The following is a 20,956-nucleotide window of genomic DNA, read 5'->3' as shown; positions in this document are numbered from 1 at the left end:
TCGAAGTGAGTTCGAGTTGTGCCAGTGACTGATGAAAATGTGAGTTGCCCTCAGGGTTTGGAGCAGTTGAGGGTTACTGGATAAAATTCAGCTGGCCATACTGGACACAGCACATTGAAGAAACAGCAACATGAGAGTGAGAAAAGAGCCACATAAAATCACAGAGATCACGTGATAAAGCCACCAATGTGAACATCCACACGCAGCCTCAATGAAAACGTCTGTGCATATGTACATTACAGAGCAACGGCATTTGCTTTGACCTCTGCAGAGGAGATGTGGCACGTCTGCACATATAAACACAAACACACACTCTACCACTCTCAGGAAAGCTGAATTTCTCAAGACCTCATACCACAGCTAAATGTTTGGTGTGATAGGGGACCAAGAGTATACACACGCATACTCACACGCACAAGCCCCCCCCCCCCCAAACACACACACACACACACACCTGTGGTAAGAGACCGAAGAGTCTCTCTACTGTAAATAAAGCTAAAAGTTAGAAAGCCGAATTAGCAATTCTGAATGGATCAAACATCAATGGGAAATCTAACACACGCATACACACTGATGCACAATACAAGGGCATGCAAATGAAAGGTGAGGTGATGTGGATTTAGGCACCTGACATTCCATTGATGGTTCTACATGTTGTAAGTGTAGGTCACTGGGCAGATTGCATCTACTGCTCATACATCAATACAGGTTCAATGAGGTCAATATCAAAATTCTCACAGCGGCAGATATAAATGAGCTTTTGAAACGGACTGCAAGATCAAAGCTGGAGGAAACTTGATGGTACAACGAACCACACTAAAAATAACGACATGCAAATAAATAATTAAATATGAATTGTATATGTATTTCTTCTGTTGCGTTTTGCATCAACTTTCCCAATGCAACTTTTGTGAAGACTAATAGAGTTTTATGACCATCTGTCATATCAATTTGAACAATCCTTGGATTTCAAGGTTATCATTGTCATTGTTTCATTGTGTCTTAAATTTTGTACATTGCCAGATAAACTAAACATGTGGCAATTAAAGCTGTCAGGTTCACTCACTCATATGGGTTACTGGGGTCTGGTCCTTGTAGCTCAGATGGGATGGGAATGCGTTTGTAGTACATCTCCCAGTCAAAGGCTCCCCGCATGGCATCCCCCGCCTGAGCCTCATAGCCAAAGTGATTGTGGTCGATCACGTCTATCATGGGACACACAATGGTTTTGGGGTTCTGGGCAATCTGATCTGCAAATATAAAGCAAAAGAGAACTATTGCATTTATGCATGTGCCAGACACTTATCCATAGCAATTCACAGTGCATTTATGGTATACATTTTTTAGTTGTGTTCGCTTGGATTCAAACCCACAACCTTGGTGTAGCTAGCACAACACTCTTAGCTATAAGAACTATGCTCTGCTGAGAAAAGGAGGGATGAAAAGACTAGTACTGGATGGCGTCTCAGGAGTCCTCCTGCTCTCCTGGATCACTTGCTCTCCTTCGCTCCGCTCGGCTGAGTGTGGCAACCCTGTGAAATTTAAAGCCGCTGCAGTCGCCCGGCGATTAGAAACAATTACAGCGCTTCAAAGTAGGTTTGCTCCATGGAGGGCCGAGCAGAAAGGACCCTCGGCCCTTCGCTCTATCTCTGTCAGTCAGCAGCCGCTAAGCCGTCCCAGATCTGTCACCCACACTCTCCCTCAACACCACTGCTCTACTGGACATAGAGATTTCAGGAGGAGAGAGAGAAGACCTGGAACATAGGCTTATGCACACCACAACACAGACCTTAAACAAATTCATCATGAACATTAAACTCAGGAGCACAATCACCAAGGTCTGTCTGGAACCGTGACTGGATATTTAGAGTCAACTTTACACAACTCAACGCTTGCATAATAGCAATAGTAATACTAGTAATTTCTTAGAAACTTCTCAACCACAGCCTGTGTGCAGCATTCGTCTGGGATGGTCATCATGCAGCAGTTATCCCTGGAGAGAAGGCTGTGTGATGCTGCCAGTTCTCACATGTGGATTATTAGGAGGCCAAGAAACCAATTTGGCTTTAATGTTGAGGTTACCCTTCTATTCTTTTCAACTGGGATTTTTTATATCATTACTGCTTACAGCATGCTAGCGAACAGGGTTGAAAATTAGATACTGTGTAAGAGATTCATTGTGCAGGAGTCAGACTCATTCATTATATCGTTATAACTGCAGCAGTGAGCTTGCACTAAACGTCATTGAGTATTTCAGTGATGTCTTTTTTGGATCTTTGTTTTGATTCTGTACACAATTCATTCCCAGTTTAAATAACCACTTGCTACTAAGAAAACAGAAAAAAGTCTGGATGTAATAATGTGTAAAATATCAATAAAATAATTCATAAATGCGTCTCAGCTTGTTTTGTCTGTAGCCTATGAGGATACGGAATGCCAAATTTTTGTAATGTATTATTAACTGACAATAATATAACAATGACAGTATATAGTAATATAATAATATAGACAATAATAGTATAATTTCAAGGGCAAGAATAATCAAGTATAATGATTTTTGTTTTATTCTTGCTGTATTGTGTACCTTATTTATATTAACATCTACAACATCTAATATCTACCTCTAGGCCACAGTTTAAAGAAAGTTCAGCTGCTTTCTAAATAAATGAAAAGAAATACAAGCCCTAAACATTTCTTTACTATTTTATATTTGTATAATTTATATATTTAATGTATCTAAAATTACATTTCTGTCATAACATTATGCAACTGTTGTGCAAATAAATTTACAGCACATTTGAGCAGCATTTTAAATAAACAAATGCTGTGTCAGATGCAGCTTCTGCAGTGTAAAGATTGATTCAGTATGTTTGTTCATATCCCTGGAACTCGTAACATAAAGTCATAATTTACTCACCCTCTTGTCATTTTAAACCTGTATGACTTTTTTCTTCTACACAGCACAAAAGATGATATTTTTGAAGAATGTTGTTAACCGAACAATGTCTGTAACGCTGTTGTTCAGTTACCCAAATTCTTCAAAATATCTTCTTTTGTGTTCTGCTGGAGACAGGTTTGAAATGAGTCGTGTGTCACGACTCAGGTCAGGTCGGGGTAATTGTCTGCACGGGAACGGTCTTGTTGTTGTCGAGCACATGGAGACTGTCTACTGATGGCTGACCACGTGCTCGGAGTCTGCGTCATTGTTCACGCCCTCGTGTCTCCGTTAGGGCTTTCCTTGCACTGGTGTTTTTCCACTCAGCTCTCACACTCCTGTTCTCACTTCCCTCATTAAGCCCGCTTGTTCCCGCAATTGTCCCACACCTGTTTACTATTCCAGCCCATCTAGGTTTCCTTTATAATCCCTCAATATTTCTTGTCCTGTGTCTGACCGTTGTGTGTTTCCACCTCAGACTGACCTAGGTGCTGCTGCGGCTCACCTATAGCTTCTTGTTATTTCCTTAGTGTTTCTTAGCCTTAGCCTTGCCACAGTCCTAGTCATAGCCTTAGTCCTAGCTCCTCTAGTCGTTTTGCCTTCACGAACGTGCTTCTCTTGACTCTGTTTTCCTCAGCCTTTCCAGTCTATTCTCACCTCTCTCCCATCACATCCCAGGTCTGCTCTCTGTCTACACAGTTTCCGTTGGCGTCCCGGCCGGCGGCCTCGCTCCACACCCGACCTAACTACAGTCGCGCCACGACCTCCCACTTCTCGCTCCTCGTGAGAGTTGGTTCAAGGAAGACCCTCGAACCCAGACGACTGACCTCTTACCCCGGCGGTGGATTCTCGACGCTCTTTGGAGTTCTCAACCGTTCCAGAGGTGTATCTTTCTGCTTCCCGTGACTGAGCGTTCCCTGGCTGATTGGATTATTGACTGTTGCCTATTTCTAATAAAGCTTGTTTTCCCCGCATTTGGGTCTCTCTCAGCTTTGTCGACCATGACAACGCGAGTCTAGCTTGCATCAGCCGATTACATCAGGTGAAGCTAATCAACGTTAACCAGTAGTCATACAACACACACTAGACTGCGTCCTATTTAACTTGCATTTCTTTACTCCTTGTCAGCTGCTTCATCGGTGCTGCACTGAAAACCCCCCTCCATCCCCATCTCCTCCATTTCTGCCTGTATCTGTGGGATCATTTAATTTAATCCTGTTATGCATCATGAACCGTTCTGGTTCCCCAGGTGGGGGGGACATGTATTGCTGCGCTCCCACTATGTCCATGCAAGGCTGCATGGACGGGCGGAGAGTTTGCCCAGAACAGTTTCATTCCGCCAACCTTAAATATATGCTATTGTTAAATATTTGACGACAGTGGTCCTGACAGAACTGAAAGTCATTCAGTTTGAGTCACACAGATGTGCAATCTGTCTATGTGAATACAGGCGATTTTGTTTGTATAGATGACATGAGAAAAGTTCTGGCATGAAACTCTAGATGGCGCAGTCCTAAAGTCTAAACCAATCTGATATAATAACTTTACTACACGGCGCAGCCGTTTGCTCCTTCCGTATCCGCAGCCAATGAGCTTGCTGCTCCACGTTTAAATTTTGGCTAGTGATTGTTGTAGCAGTGCAGCGCATTTTCAGAAAGCATATGGATCTAAGATAATTGAATGATCTTTTACTCCTTACTTACTCGCTGTGCATAATGTGTGGTCTGCCTAATTTATTAAAAAATGAGCAACCATGTAACAAGTTCAAATAAGTTTTATGTTAGCAGTCTCACATCGTATGCTTGAGCTAATATTAAGCTATTGGCAGCAGCATTTACGCATCTGCGTTTATACAGCTCGAGCAACTGGCAGTCTAGATCACGTATCGCTTAGATATGCCGAAGTAACTGATAATAGAACAGGCTAAATGAATAAACTTCTCGGTCGTTTATATTTTTTACTGGTGTAGAGCCTGTCCTAGGAACCAAAGTTGTCCACACTGATTTAAGTGTTGCACAGGAAGACAATTTGATGAATGCTCATCTCTGCACGCTTGCTTATGCTCTGTATAATGCGTTTCATTGTGTATCATGTCAGTGTGTAAATGGTTCTCAGTATATATAGTTGTAATTATACTTATTTATTGTTCATTTAGACCATTAGTACAGCTATCATTGCCAAAGAATACGTGGTGCAGATGTCAACCAAGTCAATAAATGCATCTTTGTGAAGAATCTCGTTTTCAATCCCTGATTCTTTCACCAGAATGCTGTCCATATTTGGCTGCCTCAAACAGCATTTTATAGAGTCGCCCCACTATGACTGGGGTCACCATACCAAAGATATTAATATTAACAAGATGCGCCACTGCCGTAACAAAGAATAGCGAGGAATGCAACGCTCAATATGGTCGCTCTAGAGAAGGAAGTCCTGCCTTCCAGTAAAACGAGCCATTAGTCAATCAGTAAAGACTGACAACTCTCTGTGGCGGAGCTCTCCTGAGGCGCTTGCCATCCTGTGCGCAGGCGCAGCAGATGAGGCGACCTCGATAAAGGTGATTTTTAGAGCAATTTAATCTTAGCAAACGAAGTTATTATACAGTTCATGTCATGTTTAATTATTATTTAACTGTGATTTTTGCCAGCGATTTTACAAATCTGCATTCCCCCATTCAAGTAGATAGGACTGTGGACTTGCTATGACGTAAATTACTGCCCAGAGGCATTGCAAACATGGCCGCCGAGTGGCACGACTTATCGTAACGGACTTTGGCAATACTCAGGTGAGTAATCTCATGTTCATCTAAGGTTGATGTTGTTTTTTTATCAGGTGTGGTGAGTGTGCGCCATGGCTTGACAATACTGTAAGTATCAATGACATTTATCTTATGACTTAAATCAAGATAATTTGCTCGGGTAGATGCTGGTGTCTCATCTTTTGGAAGGCAACATATCATTGTTATTTAACATTGCACTTAGTGCGCGTCTTTTAGAATTAAGCCGGTCGGCGTGGTAGCCAAGGCTCACATAGTCATAGGCCATCAGTTTTAAGCCACATGGCTTGGTAGGCAAGGCTCACATAGTCATACGCCACTAGTGTTAAACCAGTCGGCACGGTAGCCAAGGCACACATAGTCACAGGCCACTAGTGTTTAGCTAGACGGCGTGGTAGCCGAGGCACACATAGCCCATTGGTCATTAGCGTTAAGCCGGTCGGCATGGTAGCCCAGGCACACATAGATAATAATACATGCGGTTCACATAGCCCTCTCACTCCAAACTTTGTGGAACGCCATTCAACAGATCAAGAGATATGCTGACTCATTATGATGTCAAAACGGATTCCATCCATAGTAGTCTGAGCAGTATTCAGAATTCTTTAAGTACTTTGGGAGATCAAATTATCTTGTTAGAGCAGCGTGTTGGGGCTAATGAGGACAACATGCAAGTGTGTGTCGCTCGGATTCAAAAACTGGAGACAACTCTTACCTGATGAGTACATTTACATTTAGTCATTTAGCAGACGCTTTTATCCAAAGCGACGTACAAAGTTGGGGAAAAACAGTGAAGCAATTTGTGCAACAAAAGTACAACAATGCATAGGTGCAGTACAACTGGTCTCAGTCAGCCTATCACAGTATACAAAGCTAAGAATTTTTATTTTTTGGGGGGAGATAGAAAAGTAGAAAAGAAGTAGAAGACTGTACTAATGGGTCAGCTGTTGACGGGAACAGATGTGTTTTTAGCCGGTTCGTAAAGACCACTACAGAATCCGCTGATCTTGTGGCAAGAGGAAGAGTCGTGGAACACATCCGGAGAAAGTGTCTGAGAATGATTTTTTCCCTTTGTGGGACGGCACCACAAGACGTTGTTCGATTTATTATTAATGATGTTTCAGTTGAGCTGATTAGACGGTTTTGGTTTTGATTTATATTGTTTGGTTTACTCACTGGAATGCCCTGGATAATGGGGTCGGGGACAGATGGGTCCTTCTTGAAGGATGTGGTGGTTTTATGTGTGTATGTTTTGTTCATAAGTGTCTCGTCTGTATGTAATGTTGTGTTTAACTTATTTTGTTATTTTTGCACCCCTTTATACCCCTGCAAAGTATTTTTGAACCCCTGGGATTTTTTTGTGCTGAATGTATTAATGTTGTGGACAAACATGCACTTTGATAACATCTAACATCTTCCTTGGATTAATTCTGAATTTATTAGTCTTTTTAGATTAAGAGACAAAGCATGGACAACATTTCGTCAAATAAGAAGTTGAGATTGGGAAGTATATAGGCATTTGAGAAATTTGAGCAAGACAAAATCTTGAAATGCAAAGTCTAATTATTATAAATAATGTCTCTCTTATCATTGTAAAGATCCTAAGGAATTTTGGAATAACATTTAAAATATTGTTAATACATCAAATAAACATGCAATTAATCAAATTAGAGTTGATAATATGATACTACGTGACTCTTTGTCTATTGCTCAAGTATTTAATCAGCATTTTTCTTCTGTATGGTCTACTTTAGTATCTGCCTCTTATTTGAATTCTGGCATTCTCAATGAAACTTAATTTTGTAATAGTTATTTTTGATTTAGGAAGATCTTACCAATTAATGTTCAGAATGCCATTAATGAATTAAAGGTGGCTAGTGGTGCCTTCATTTTATTCAAATTTTGTTATGTTGCTGCCTTAACTTAAACTACTTTAAATTAAAAATAATTTACATTAATCTACACTACATACACAATAATGACAAAACAAAAAAACAGGTTTGTGACAACTTTGCAAATTATTAAAAATTAAAAACTGAAGTAAGTACATTGCATTAGTATTCATACCCTTTTCTGGTACACTTGAAATTTAGCTCAGAAGCATTAGTTTTGCTTGTTGATGTTTATACACTTCGAGTGGAGTTAACCTGTGCCAAATTCAATTGAATAAGTATGATTTGGAGTGACACATACCTCTCTATAAAGGGTGCAACAGCTGAAAATGCATATCAAAGTAAAAACCAAGACACGGGGTCAAAAGAACTGCCAGTAGAGCTTTGAGACAGGATTGTATCAAGGCACAGATCTGGGGAAGACTTCTGAAAAAAATCTGCTGTATTGAAGGCTCACAGAAGCATGTAGCCTCCATTTATCCTCAATGAAAGAGGTTTGGAACCACCAGATCTCTTACTTGAGCTGACCTCCTGTCCAAACTGAGCCATCGATGGGGAAGGGTCTTGGTTAGAGCGATTACTCAGATGATTACTCTGGTTGAGCTCCATGATCATATATGGAGATGGGAGAAACTTACAGAAGGACAAACATCACTGCAACACTCCACCAATCTGGGCTTTATGGCTTAGTGGCCAGACTCAAGCCTTTGCTCAGTGAAGACACATGGAAACTTGAAATATGCAAAAACGTACTTCAACGAATCTTTCAAACTGTCAGAAACAAGATATTCTGGTCTGATGAATCTCAGATTCATGCATCATGTCTGGAGAAAAACAAGCACTGCTCAACACCTGTACAATACCGTCTTAACAGTAAAGTGTAGTGGAAACAGCATCATGATGTGGGGGTGTTTTTCAGCTTCAGGGACTGTACACAAAATACGGAGATAATGATCATGAAAACCTAGCCCAGAACATTCAGAACCTCGGACAGGGCAGAAGGTTCATTCTCCAACATGACAATGATCCTAAGCACACAACTAAAACAATGCAAGAGTGGCTTATGGACAACTCTGTCTATGTCCTTGAGTGGCCCAGCTAGTGCTTGAACCCAACTGAACATCTCTGTAGAAACCTGAAAATGTCTGTCTACTGATGATCTCCATCCAACCTGACAGAGTTTGAAAGGATCTGAGGAGAAGAATGACAGAAAATTGCCAAATGCAGATGTGTAAAGCTTTTCACATCATACCCAAAAAGATTTGAGTCTGTAAAGGCGCTATAACCATTTTCTGAGTTGAGGGTATGAATACTTATGCAATGTAATTATTTTTGTTTTTTATTTTTAATAAATTTGCAAAGCTGTCAAAAATCAGTTTTTTGTTTTGTCATTATTGTGCATGGTTAATGTAAAAAAAATAATCATTTAAAGTAGTTTAAGATAAGGCAGCAGCATAACAAAATATGAATAAAATGAAGGGGGATGAATACTTTTGCAAGCCACTGTATCTATCATTGATAGGTTGAACACCGCCTCCACAGAAGAATATCAACAACTACTTCTCTAGCCCTGCCCACTGGTTCGCGCATGACAGTACTGAAGTAACACAAGTTGCGCGGAACCAGATAGAGCGAGCAAGCATTAAACATGCCGTTAAAGATCGCAAAATATTTTGCAGTCAGTTCCTGGTTGTGGAAGAACACAGTCGCTGCATAACCTTCCTTCGGATTCCAACATTAGTAATGCGTGGTTGAAGTACTGTATATCTTTAAAGACGTTCCAGCTCATGTGGATAAAACATTACCGCGGATTCCTTTATGAACAAGGCACAGGTCGACGCTGGATTTGCAGAGAGACTAAAATTAAAAAGCAATGCTGTGCCGTCAATATTGGATCTGATAGGAATGACGCAGCAATCTTATGTGAGTACAACAATTTTATACTATGGGTCACTATTGCTTTGTTAGAGATCGCTTGATATGCCCTGAGCCCTATTCGCACAGGATTAGTTTAAGTTTACTATGCAAACTGCTATCCAATCATAATAGTAGGCATTTACTTCGAAGTCTTCAATGCGGCACGGCCATTAAAACCGAGCGTTTATCGAGTCTGCCTCAAAACCCGGGTAGAAAAAAGCCTATTACTTATTGATTTTGATGTTTTTTAATGTAAAAACCACGCAAACGTCATAAGTAGACCTCATACAACAGTATAAAACAAAAAAACAACCCCAGTTCATGACACCTTTAAAGCTTCTATAAATTGGAATAATTTATCTGCAGATATTAGATCCATTACATCATTTTGGTTGTTTAAACAATCTTTAGCATCTTTTAATTTTTTTTAAGGTGAACTGTACACGTTATCATTAAAACTGTCATTGTTATTTCTGTTATCTTTGTTGTTTATGTTGTTTATTTGTTTACACTGGTACTTGATGTGTATTTATAGTTGTATTTTTTCTGATTAGTAGATTTTGCTGTGTATTTATCATTGCTTATTTTGATAATTTGGTGGGGTAATATTTTTCATTTTTGTTTGTCTTGTTGTTTGTTTGATGAATTGTTAATTGTAATTAGGGGTCAAGCCACAAAGTGGCGTAGACACCTATTGCTTCCGTTAGTGTTCTTATTATTCTGCTTCTTCTTCTGCCATGGAAGTCTATGGCAGCCCATAGAACCATATATGGGAAAGTTGTGAAATTTGGCACACACATAGAGGACAGTCTGAACTGTTACCATGGCAAATATGGAGTCTCTAATCCAAACTCCATAGCACCACCAACAGTCCAAACTTCCACATACGTTTTTGCCTATAACTTTTGAACCGTAGAAAATCATTTTTAATTCGCTCATGCCGATTCGAATGCATTATATGACGTCACTTTCTGTCATGAAAATTTTCTCGCCATTTTAAATTTTTTGAAAAACCTACTTTTTAATCTCCTCCTAGACGGTTTGCCTGATTTGCATGAAACTTGGTATGCAGCATCTAGAGACACTTCAGACAAAAAGTTATTAGAATATTTTCGGTAGGCCAATCTTTTCTCGTATTGCGCATCTACGAATGTGACGACGAACACGGCAAAATGGATTTGATGCTGTATCTTCGCCAAACTTTTGTGTATCGACACGAAACTTGGTACATGTCTTCGCAGTCCTGACCTGGGGTAACACAACGTTTCGGCAGAGCGGCACCTACTGATCCAGAGATATAAAAATGGCTATTTTTGATTATAACTTTTGAAAACTTTGGTGTAAAATCATAAGAGTGGTCTTGTTTGATTCCTTGAGGCTTGGCGAGTCGAATCTTCGCCAAACTTTTGTGTATCGACATGAAACTTGGTACATGTCATCGCACTCATGACTTGACATAACATACACAGTTTCGGCACAGTGCCACCTACTGGTCCAGAGATAATAAAAAATGGCTGTTTTTGCTGATAACGTTTGAACACATTGGTGTAAAATAATAATAGTAGTCTTGTTTGATTCCTTGAGGCATGGTGAATCGAAACATACCCAACGTTCCTTACTTGTTCATTTTGAATTTTGTCATAAAATGCGGTATTTTACGAACGCAATAACGTATCGCTACGAAACTTGCCATGCTTCATCAAGGTCAAGTTCTGAGAGGACTTGTAAAGTTATGGGCCAACACTTCCTAGTGGTCAAGAGATATAATTAAATTTCTTAAAATGCATATAACATTTGAAGAAATCAACATAATGGTATTCAATTCACAACAGTATATTTGTTGGCTCAAGCCGAGTTGTTTGATATCAGAGTTGGCATATTCCGCCGTACTTCATGTCCGCCATATCCTTCTACAAAATTTGTCAGATTTGCACGAAATTTGGTACATATCATCTGGAGACACTACTGACAAAAAAGTTATTAAAAGATTTTTGATTGATCGGATGTTTCTCGTATACAGCGTCAACAAACGAGCATGCCAAAGGGTCATGTGGCTGTATCTTCGCGACACTTTTGTGTATTGAAACGAAACTTGGTATGTATCATGACTGGCACATCTTCTCTGCCTCATACATATTTGTTGACAGCAGCACCTAGTGGTCAAAAGTAATAAGCAATTTCTTGTGTTCTAACTGCTTCTCACTGTGTTTTTAAACTTGGTTTTCAAAATCTGATCATTTGACATTTCCAAAATATTTTGCTTTGGGCCGTGGTTGGGCTTGACCCCGTAATTGCTGCTAGCAGCTATATTTTCATTATGTTCTTGTCTTTATGTTATAATTGTGTAACATGGAATATTAGGACCCCCCCGAAAACGAGATTGTACATCTCAAGGGGGTTATCCTATTAATACATTTCATATACATATATATTTTATATGTGCACTTGTGCGGCAGCAGCATTCCTTATATGCACACTGCAGCATGTTGTGGGCGTATTGGCAGCTAGCAAATCTCCGTACTTGCTCCGCCGCAGTAACATCATAGCAGATCTATTCCACCAAGACCAAAAACATTTGTATGTCATGTAAACTACCATGCTAAACCCTCCGAGAGTTGTCATGACAGAATTTAATTTAACTCAACTCAACAAGACATTACAAGAATACACATGTTTTAAAGAATAATTCACAGTTTTGTAAGATAAAGAGTTTACTGTCAGCTTTATCTCATTAGCTTCCATCCCTTTGTCTTCTGTGGAAAGCTGTTGTCTTTGCTTTTGTTTACATATGCTGTATATGGTTTGTGCATGTGATGTATGCGAGTTAAAAAAAGCTTTCCTAAAAAGCGAGCACACACACAACCACCTGCGTCCTCCTGCCAACACTCACATATCAATGCCTTTGTTTTCTCTCTGGCACTGACTCTCTGCATTCCTATCCTCCAAGAACACGCTTCGCTGTAGCGCTTACTGGGCCAGAATCCTTTGTTTGATATTCTCCCCATTGCAGATGCATCTAACAACCAGTCTAAATCTGAAAACCCAGGACTCCGCCTGACGTTTGCCATGTTGAGTAGTGAGAAGTGAAAAAAAAACCTATTGTGGACACGCTTAACCGCTGGGGAATATAATACCGCTGGTATTAACAACATGTCATGTTTTGTCAAGTTTTTGCTGCTCTAACGCTGTTATATTTTTTATATGACAAAGAAATCATCATAGACATATGCAGAAGCCCTAGTTAAAAGATATACAAGTTACAAGAAACTAAGGAGAGACTTTTTACATTATGGATGTGGCTGTATCTTCCTGACATTTTTGTGTATCTACACGAAACTTGGTATGCATCATCACTGGCATATCTTGTCTGCCTCATAGCTTTTGACCATTAGGTGGCGCTGTCACCAAATTTTTATAAGCAATTTTCTTTGTTCTAACTGCGTTTCCTTGTGTTTTTATACATGATTTTCAAAATGTGATCATCTGAGATGTCCAAAATATTTCCTTGGTCTGCCACTGTGGGAGTCGCCCATTTGAAATTTTTCGTAAAATGCAGTATTTTACAAACGCAATGGCAAATCCCTACGGAACTTTGTATGGTTCATCAAGGTCATGTTCTGAGATGACCTGTAAAGTTATAGGCCAGCGCCCCCTAGTGGTCATCGGACATGTCCAAAATATTTCTCTTTGGGCCATTATTGGGCTTGACCCGTAATTATTGCTTGCAACTATATTTATTCTTCCGCTTCTTCTTCTGGTTGCACCCAGCTAATGAGTGACTAGATGAGGGGATAGAGAGTGTGAGAGAAACAGAAAGACAGACAACCCTGTCCTCCACATTACTGATCAGAGATCTGTGTGAAACAGCCTGCGACACACTACCTGCAGCGCGTCTGTGCGGCAGTTCCACTCTAATCATACATGCCAGGCCGCATCCCAGCATGCCTCTCAAAAACCATACACAGCACACTGTAACCAATTAGAACTCGCCGTGCAGTGCCTGCATCTCTGGGACGACCGCCTGATGTTCAGCCAAAAGAAAAAAAAAACAGGCAGATCAACTGCACTGAAAACCTGGTATTAGATCAATAGGCGTGAATCTGTGCAGACCTATACTGAAGCAGCCATTTGTATTTGAAACGTTGTAACAGCGGCGCACAAATCAAAACTGGAACACTTAGGGGCTAAACTATAGATTGTATCCTCAATGAGTTTGAAAAGTAGAAAGGTTTTCTCTGATAGCAAGAACAAGCTATACAAGAACAGGAAAAAGAGAGTGCGCTTTGTTTTTTAATCAACCGACTGCAGAGGAAAGGACTTTGAACAGGAAAAGCAAATGAATTTTGAAATTGCTAGATTCAAAAGACAAAGATAAGCACAAAGAAAATTCCGTGGGATTTTCTCCAGCCTGTGTTTTCTCACAGTGATCGGCATAAAAAATTGAGAAATCTGCGGCTACGTGCAGGCGCCAGGATAAGTAGTTTTTTATCTGGACTTACCGAGCAGGGGCGGTAGCCAGTTGATGTTGGCTTCGCAGTGCGAGTCCAGGAATGTGAGAACTTCTCCTCTGGCCACCGACGCTCCCAGCAGACGCGTGCGGATAAGACCCTCTCGCTTCTTGGTGCGCACAATGCGGACCTTGGGAAATCTGGACATGAACTCTTCAAGAGAAGCCTTGAGGTGATCTGTTGAGCAAATGAGAGAGAAATAGAATTAAAGAAATTACATTTAAGAAAAAGACCTAGGTCTGCGTTTGCATTTTTTTAAAGGGAAAAAATAGGTGACTGATTGTGTGTTGCCGGGCAGTGGTGCAGTAATTTAATCTCGGAATTGTTTCTTCATTCTCTCGGCCCCATTCAAGGGCATTAATGTTTAATACCCCATACGATTCCCCTGGTGTTAATACTTAAGTGAAATCTTTGTTTCTAGAATGTGAAGCAAGACAAACACAGCCAAATATTATTTTATATGTGTATTGTCATAAATGTATGCAATATAATACGTTTATGTACAAATAAGTGCCCCTGTAGCTCAGTAGGTTATGTGAGGTTGTGGGTTCGATTTCCAGAGGACACACAACCTAATAAACAAATGTATAGCTTGAATGCACTGGAAGTGGCTTTGGATAAAAGCCTCTGCCAAACGTATAAATGTAAATACATACAACACATCTAGAATTCACTTTATACGTAGCTTATGCATACAAATAAGAAACATTGTAACAACACTGTAACATTAGCAACAGTTTAATAGTTACTTATCATCGCTGTCCTTCCGAAACCTTGTATGTCAAAACTATACAGATACTGTATATGATATTTATATATTATGATATATGTTATTTTCTGGTTGCAAAAATAACCATCAGGGAACGTTGTTTTCTTGTTATTTATAAAAAAACAGCCTGCAACGTTCTGGGAACGTTATTTTGTAGTTGCAAAAGAAACAAAAACTAACATCAAGGAAACGTTCTGTGTTTGCGGATTATGTTTTATTTAAAATGTTAAACTGCATGGTCAACTTTAACGCTGTTATTCAACTAACATAAATGTGTACATTCCAAAACGTCTTTAGCTACTAAAGGGCATGGAACACAAAAGCAAAGAGAAACAGATGGAAAAGTAGATTTTCTCAGTGTTAGCAGGGTAGTGGCTAATGCATTTGACTCCTTTCAGCGAGTGCAAAATAACAGCAAAGGCAGTTATTTCAAAAGCAAAGAGGAAAAAGATGGAAGAAAGTCTTATCTTTCTGCACATTACTGTTTGTTCATTTTTAAAAGCAGCAGGAGTTCGCTGCAATTCGTCCACAGTTTGCGCATTATTCAAACACAAAGCATTAATACCTGCACAAACTCAATCATCGCCTCCCAGCTGCCGCGTCTATGCGTGAATATGCACGTGCGACTGCGTGATTAGATGCTTTGGAGGAACCAAACACACAGGCTTTGGATTACCACCTCAATGTAAATCCATTAGACGCAGCCGTCATGTTTTAATGGAGGGTTTGAACTGGAAGACCACTGAATTTATCGGGTATGAAAGCTGTTCCTTGACTGATTTGTGTGTTACGATTGATGTAAAGATGGAATAAACATTCATTTAAAAACTAATTTCTTTCATTATAAAGATGCTGAAATGACACTTCATTCCTGAATAAGATGTCTTCCCAGAATACTGGATTTAGTACAAAGCACATGAACAATGGTTGACAAAATGCATTTATTTCACATTGGATTTTAAGATGAGAGACATCCGCAACATCGGCGGTGTCCTTAATCCTAACACATTGAAAAATACATTTACAAAACTAGATGATGGCACAGCGCAGTCATGTTTTTCAATTTAATTAGTCAATGAGTTTTTTGAGTATTTTTAATATGGCACCAAAAAGACTGGCAACTTTATGATAGTAACACTTCAGCTCCCTCAGAGAGCTTCTGGTCTTTGTACAGAGTGCTCACTGCAGGCCCCCAATGCAATTATAAACAACCCAAACAGAGCAGGACATCTGTGATGAAAAATAAAAGAGTATATTAGCCGTCAGGGAGATGGTATGTGGGGCGTTCCTCTGGTGGACGTCAAACAGCAATATGTGCATGTGCGTGTATGTGTGCGTGCGTGTGTGTTTGTTCTTCTTGTTCAGATCTCCCAGGCCAGGGGCCAAACTCACTTCAGGGAACCCACAGGCGCATCCTCACTGTCTACTAAACTCCAGCAAAGTCACCTGCCAACAAGCAAAGTTACATTCAGCATTTTCTTTGTGTTTTTTTCTCTCTCTCTCTCTCTTTCTTTCTTCTCAACTCCCAGGGTGCCTGGCCTTCAAACAAATGGCCCCAATAAAAGTGACAGGCTCGATATGAGTTGCCACTGCACTCTGATCCCACAGTGCCGGGGTGGGGAGGAGAATCACGAAACTTCGAGCCAGCGCTGTTAGCGGAAACGGCTCGCAGAACCGCACGTTTTCTCCCTCACGCTTTCCGTGTCCTATGAGCGCTTGATTAAACGAGGTCATAAATCATTGGCGCTGATGCATGGCAGGCTGAGCGGTGGGGAAGGAAGTGACAAATAAACAGTTATGAGGAAAAAGGCAAAGTTTCGTGTCCCGCTGGCATACGGCTGACAAACCATGATGGAGGGCAGGCGCATTCTCTGCTTTGATGGTTTACAGACAGACCTCTCTGGGCCACTACTTTCCCAACCTAGGTAGAATTTCATTTTTCCCTCTCCCTGGTGGCCTGCCATTAAGACAGATGGCCCAGACTAAGAATTCTGTGTCGTGTTCAAGGTTTCTGATGGTTTTCGAACAGACAAATGTGTTTCAGTCCCTTTCAGATCGGGGTTAAAGACAGCGTGAGATGTGTAATAGTCTCCTAACAGTATTTCTTTAAAGCTCGCCTCTTTGATATGAGAGCTTCAGAGGGGCTAAAATTATCATTGCCTTTGCCATTGACACTTAAAGCTAGAAGTAGAAGAGACTCTGTTTAATTGCTGCTTTAGTGGATGAGCTCGCTGTATTATTTCATTGGTGTAGTTGGTATTAGGCAAAGAAAGCCCTATTATTAGTTGAAAGGCATTTAAGATAATAATGTGTCCTCTGGTGTCCTTTTAAGCTAACTGTCAAAGGATTTTGAAATATAAAGTCAGTCTAAGGTTATTTATGGAAGATTTGGGTTGGGGGTTGGTGTCAACCAATAAGAAAGAAGAAACACACATAAGACCTCATTCACATTTCAGTTATTTCCTTTACACATCAATGAGATTATATAGAGAGCGAATGGAAGGTCTTCATTCAGTCTCTTGCATTTCAGATATTAAAAAGAAGTGTTACACATGTCTAAAAGGTCTCAACAATGTCGCAAACTGAGTCTGCAATCCAAAGTCAATATTATTAAAGATCTCAAAATGAATACATCAATTTTTCTACCTATAGCTCTACACTCTTTTTAACGATTCTCATATGTTACAATTTGTATTTCGCCTAAGCAATTATAGAAGAAAAAACACAATTGAACACTTCAGGGCTTCCTAAGCTATTAAAAAGAAAATCTAAGCAATAACATTTTCCTTTGGGAACACATAGGTTGTATACACTGTAAAAACTGTGATTTTAGGAATATGTTTTGTTTTATTCTAAATAATTTTCATCCAGTCATGTATGAAATGCAGTGACTTTTAATTTTACTTTTAAAATGCGCTTTTATCAGGTGCCCCAGCTGATGGGGTGGGGGGGGGGTATGGTGGGTTGTACAATGGACACTACTGGTCCAAGATTAGGGGTTGCAGTGTCAACAATATCCTGTTGGATTAGTATACACAACAGATACAGTCACCCATACTAGCTGAAGGCCCCTGCTGTCATGGTTCTGCCTCATCTTATCATGTATTTCTTGGTCTGGTGGCAGAACCATGGCAGAACCTCTTGTTAGGTGTGGAGAGAAACATATTATTCCCCTTGACATAATATGTGTTCTCTCAGGCGTCTCTTCTCTAAACCCCGCCCTCTCGTTACCGCGTTAGCTTCCCCTTAGTGTTTGATCCCTGTCACCTGCCCGTCACCCTCCCTGTGTTATCATCCCTCGTTTGTATTCCCTTATTTAAAGCCTCTGTTTTTTCTGTCCCGTGTCGGTTCATTGTGTGTGTTTACCTGGTTGCCTTCTTGTTCGTGTTGTATGTCAAAGATGGTATTCCTGTTTGGACTCCCTTATTCGGATTATTTTGGATTATTATTTGGATTTTTGACCTCGTTTGTTTTGTCACCCTTGCTTTGTTTGTTTCATTATTCAGAGTCCCTGTTTTGCCCCATTTTGGGTTTTTGTTTTAGTCTTGTTTAATAAAAGTTTTTTGTTAACCCCTTGTTGCCACCACCTGGGTTCTCTATCCACATCCCTGACACCTGGGGCAGAAGCCACGACTAGGCCCAGATTTACTAAAAGCTTGCGGCAGTGCAAATGCCTCTTTTGGTGTAAAAAAACAACTACTACTGTCTGTATTTACTAAAGACACGCGGTAAAAATTAGCGCTGAAAAGGCGTAAACACAGCTGTTTTTGCGACTGACCTTATTGCATATGCATTTGTAGGAGTTTCCTCTTCAGACGCAAACTTTATGGGAGTAGAGTATTTACATGAATCACGCAGCACGATTTACTAAGGTTTGCCTCGTCATTGTACTAGTATTTGCGGCTTTATTTAACGGCCATAAAAGCATGTTTTAAACCCTGCACTAATCTGCGCTGCTCTTAGTAGATTGCGTTGGTCATTATGGGAATGAGATATTGCGCCTGTGTTTTTTAAAGTGTGCATTGTTAGTAGATCACCTGCAGAAATGTCCACTCCCATCGCGCTATTCTGCCCAGTTTAGTAAATCTGCTCCTTACTATGCAAATCAAAAAATGGTTCTACGTGAAAATGTTACCTTCAAGACCACAGAAGTTTAAACCACATGTGGATCCATCAGGAACATAAAAACAAGTCAACGGTTTTCTGAAAAGACAAGAGCAGCTGGTTGCAAAAGCCATTATGTGTGTGTTGTGCAATTACCCACATTACACATATGCTGCAGAAAAACTAACATAACATGTAATTCCTCTTCTGGATTCACACAGGTTTCCTTTCTTCACAACCCATTTTGACGACCGCGTGAGCAGCTAAAGCAATAAAATGACAATCGAGCACCCTGTTTGCTAATCTCAACGTGATACATCACTGCTTTATGTTGGTAATGGTGCATCATTCGCAGTGGTGGACAGTAACGAAGTAAATTTACCTGAGTACTGTACTTAAGTACACTTTTTGAGTATCTGTACTTTACTTGAGTATTATTTTTTCTGAGTACTTGTACTTTAACTTAACTACATTTGAAAGACAAATATCATACTTTTTACTCCACTACATTTATAAAAAGGTCCAAAGTAGAAAATGGTTTCTATGCAGCAGGTTTTCCGGTGTGCGTCATTTATCTTGCTTGCGATCTTCCAGGACCTTTTACTGTTGCCAAGTATTTCAGTTTTTCTAAGCTCACGGTTTTCCGGCAAGCTTTAAATGTCCATTTAGCAAAAAATTAAGCAAATCTGGCAACTCTGGGATCTTCCCCGCTAAACTAATGTAAACGTAGGCGCTGCTACACCGTTGATAGCGCTCTAAAAAGGCAAATAGAACAGTAAAAGACGAAAAAGGCACATGCTAAAGTGTGGTGTAATCATCTGTGGGTTACGATCAGTCAAAGAACATAGAAACATCGTCATGAAAATGATCGGCATAACGGCTAAACGGTAAATAAGCATCACATACACCTTGAGCTACACGTGCGTGTTAACTTCTGATCTGCTGCTATATCATTTAAAGCGATTTGGAAAATGAATGATGTTTTTACTGAAGTAACTATAGTTGAAGTATTCCTGTTGAAATAAAAACAATAGAACCCTGCCCAAAATACAACATAAAATGTAATGGATTTAATGGTTATAATGGGAATTGTACTATGGATACTTGTTGTCTACTTGTATGTGATGGATTCTATTGATGGGATGGTAAATCCTATTGGAATAAAACCCAAAACACACTACAAAGAGGAATTTAATTTAAAAATCTCATTCTAATTAAAAAATTCATTGTTTTTTTCAGCAGGGATGGTATTTGCAGTAAAACCACAGTATCAACATATTTACCATTTTCTATATATGGGAACCATACTCCAATTAATAATCTTTAGTAAAACCACAGCAACTAAACATATAATGAACATAGTTCATTATACTAGCTATAGTTTACAGTATGTTTGTAGTTAAATTATGGTAATACAAATGGTAATAAATCCAACAAACACATGGCTTCTACACTTTACTATTTACAAGAACCTTACTACTTACTGGTAAATTGCTGCTAAAACTGGTAAAGGGAATATACAAAATAAAAGAACACTGCTCATAAATACATATGCCTAGGTGGCTAATGAGGATAATTAGGCTAAATGATCATACAGGATTATATCTAAACTAAACATATATGTGCTAAACATATAAAGCTCTTAAAGGAGTTGCTCACTGCAAAATTTGCCCCCATTGACTTTCCATAGTAGGAATAAGAATTACTATGGAAAGTCAATGGGGGCAAATTTTGAAGTGAACTACTCCTTTAATACCACTGATACTGTGAGCTACTCAGTGTATTCAGTAGGTTGCTTCAGAGGCACAAGGTATACGACAATAAAACAATGCACAGCTGACATGAAGTAAATTTACTTTTAATACTTGAGTACTTTTAAAAGCAGGTACTTCTGTACTTTTACTTAAGTAAGAATCTGTCTTTGCAACTTTTACTTGTAGTGGAGTAATATTTGACCAGTAGTATCTGTACTTTCACTCAAGTAAGGAAGTTGTGTACTTCGTCCACCACTGATCATTCGACAGGTCTTTCTTCATCACTAGCTGTGATTTAGCAAGT

At 39.7% G+C, this 20,956-nt stretch overlaps 1 protein-coding gene across 1 annotated transcript in view; it reads right to left on the bottom strand.

Annotated features, from left to right (window-relative positions):
- Positions 1 to 20,956, bottom strand: part of galntl6 (polypeptide N-acetylgalactosaminyltransferase like 6) — a 202,968-nt gene that overhangs the window by 30,634 nt on the left and 151,378 nt on the right. The window contains exons 6-7 of the mRNA XM_057331719.1: positions 14,017 to 14,202; positions 1,067 to 1,250 (exon numbers count right to left, since the gene is read on the bottom strand). Of these exons, the coding sequence (XP_057187702.1) occupies positions 1,067 to 1,250; positions 14,017 to 14,202 (370 nt within the window). The remainder of the gene's footprint in view (positions 1 to 1,066; positions 1,251 to 14,016; positions 14,203 to 20,956) is intronic.

This window comes from Triplophysa rosa, linkage group LG4 (genome assembly GCF_024868665.1).
Source record: "Triplophysa rosa linkage group LG4, Trosa_1v2, whole genome shotgun sequence".
Lineage (NCBI taxonomy): Eukaryota > Metazoa > Chordata > Actinopteri > Cypriniformes > Nemacheilidae > Triplophysa > Triplophysa rosa.
This window is presented reverse-complemented; position numbering and strand designations above follow the sequence as displayed.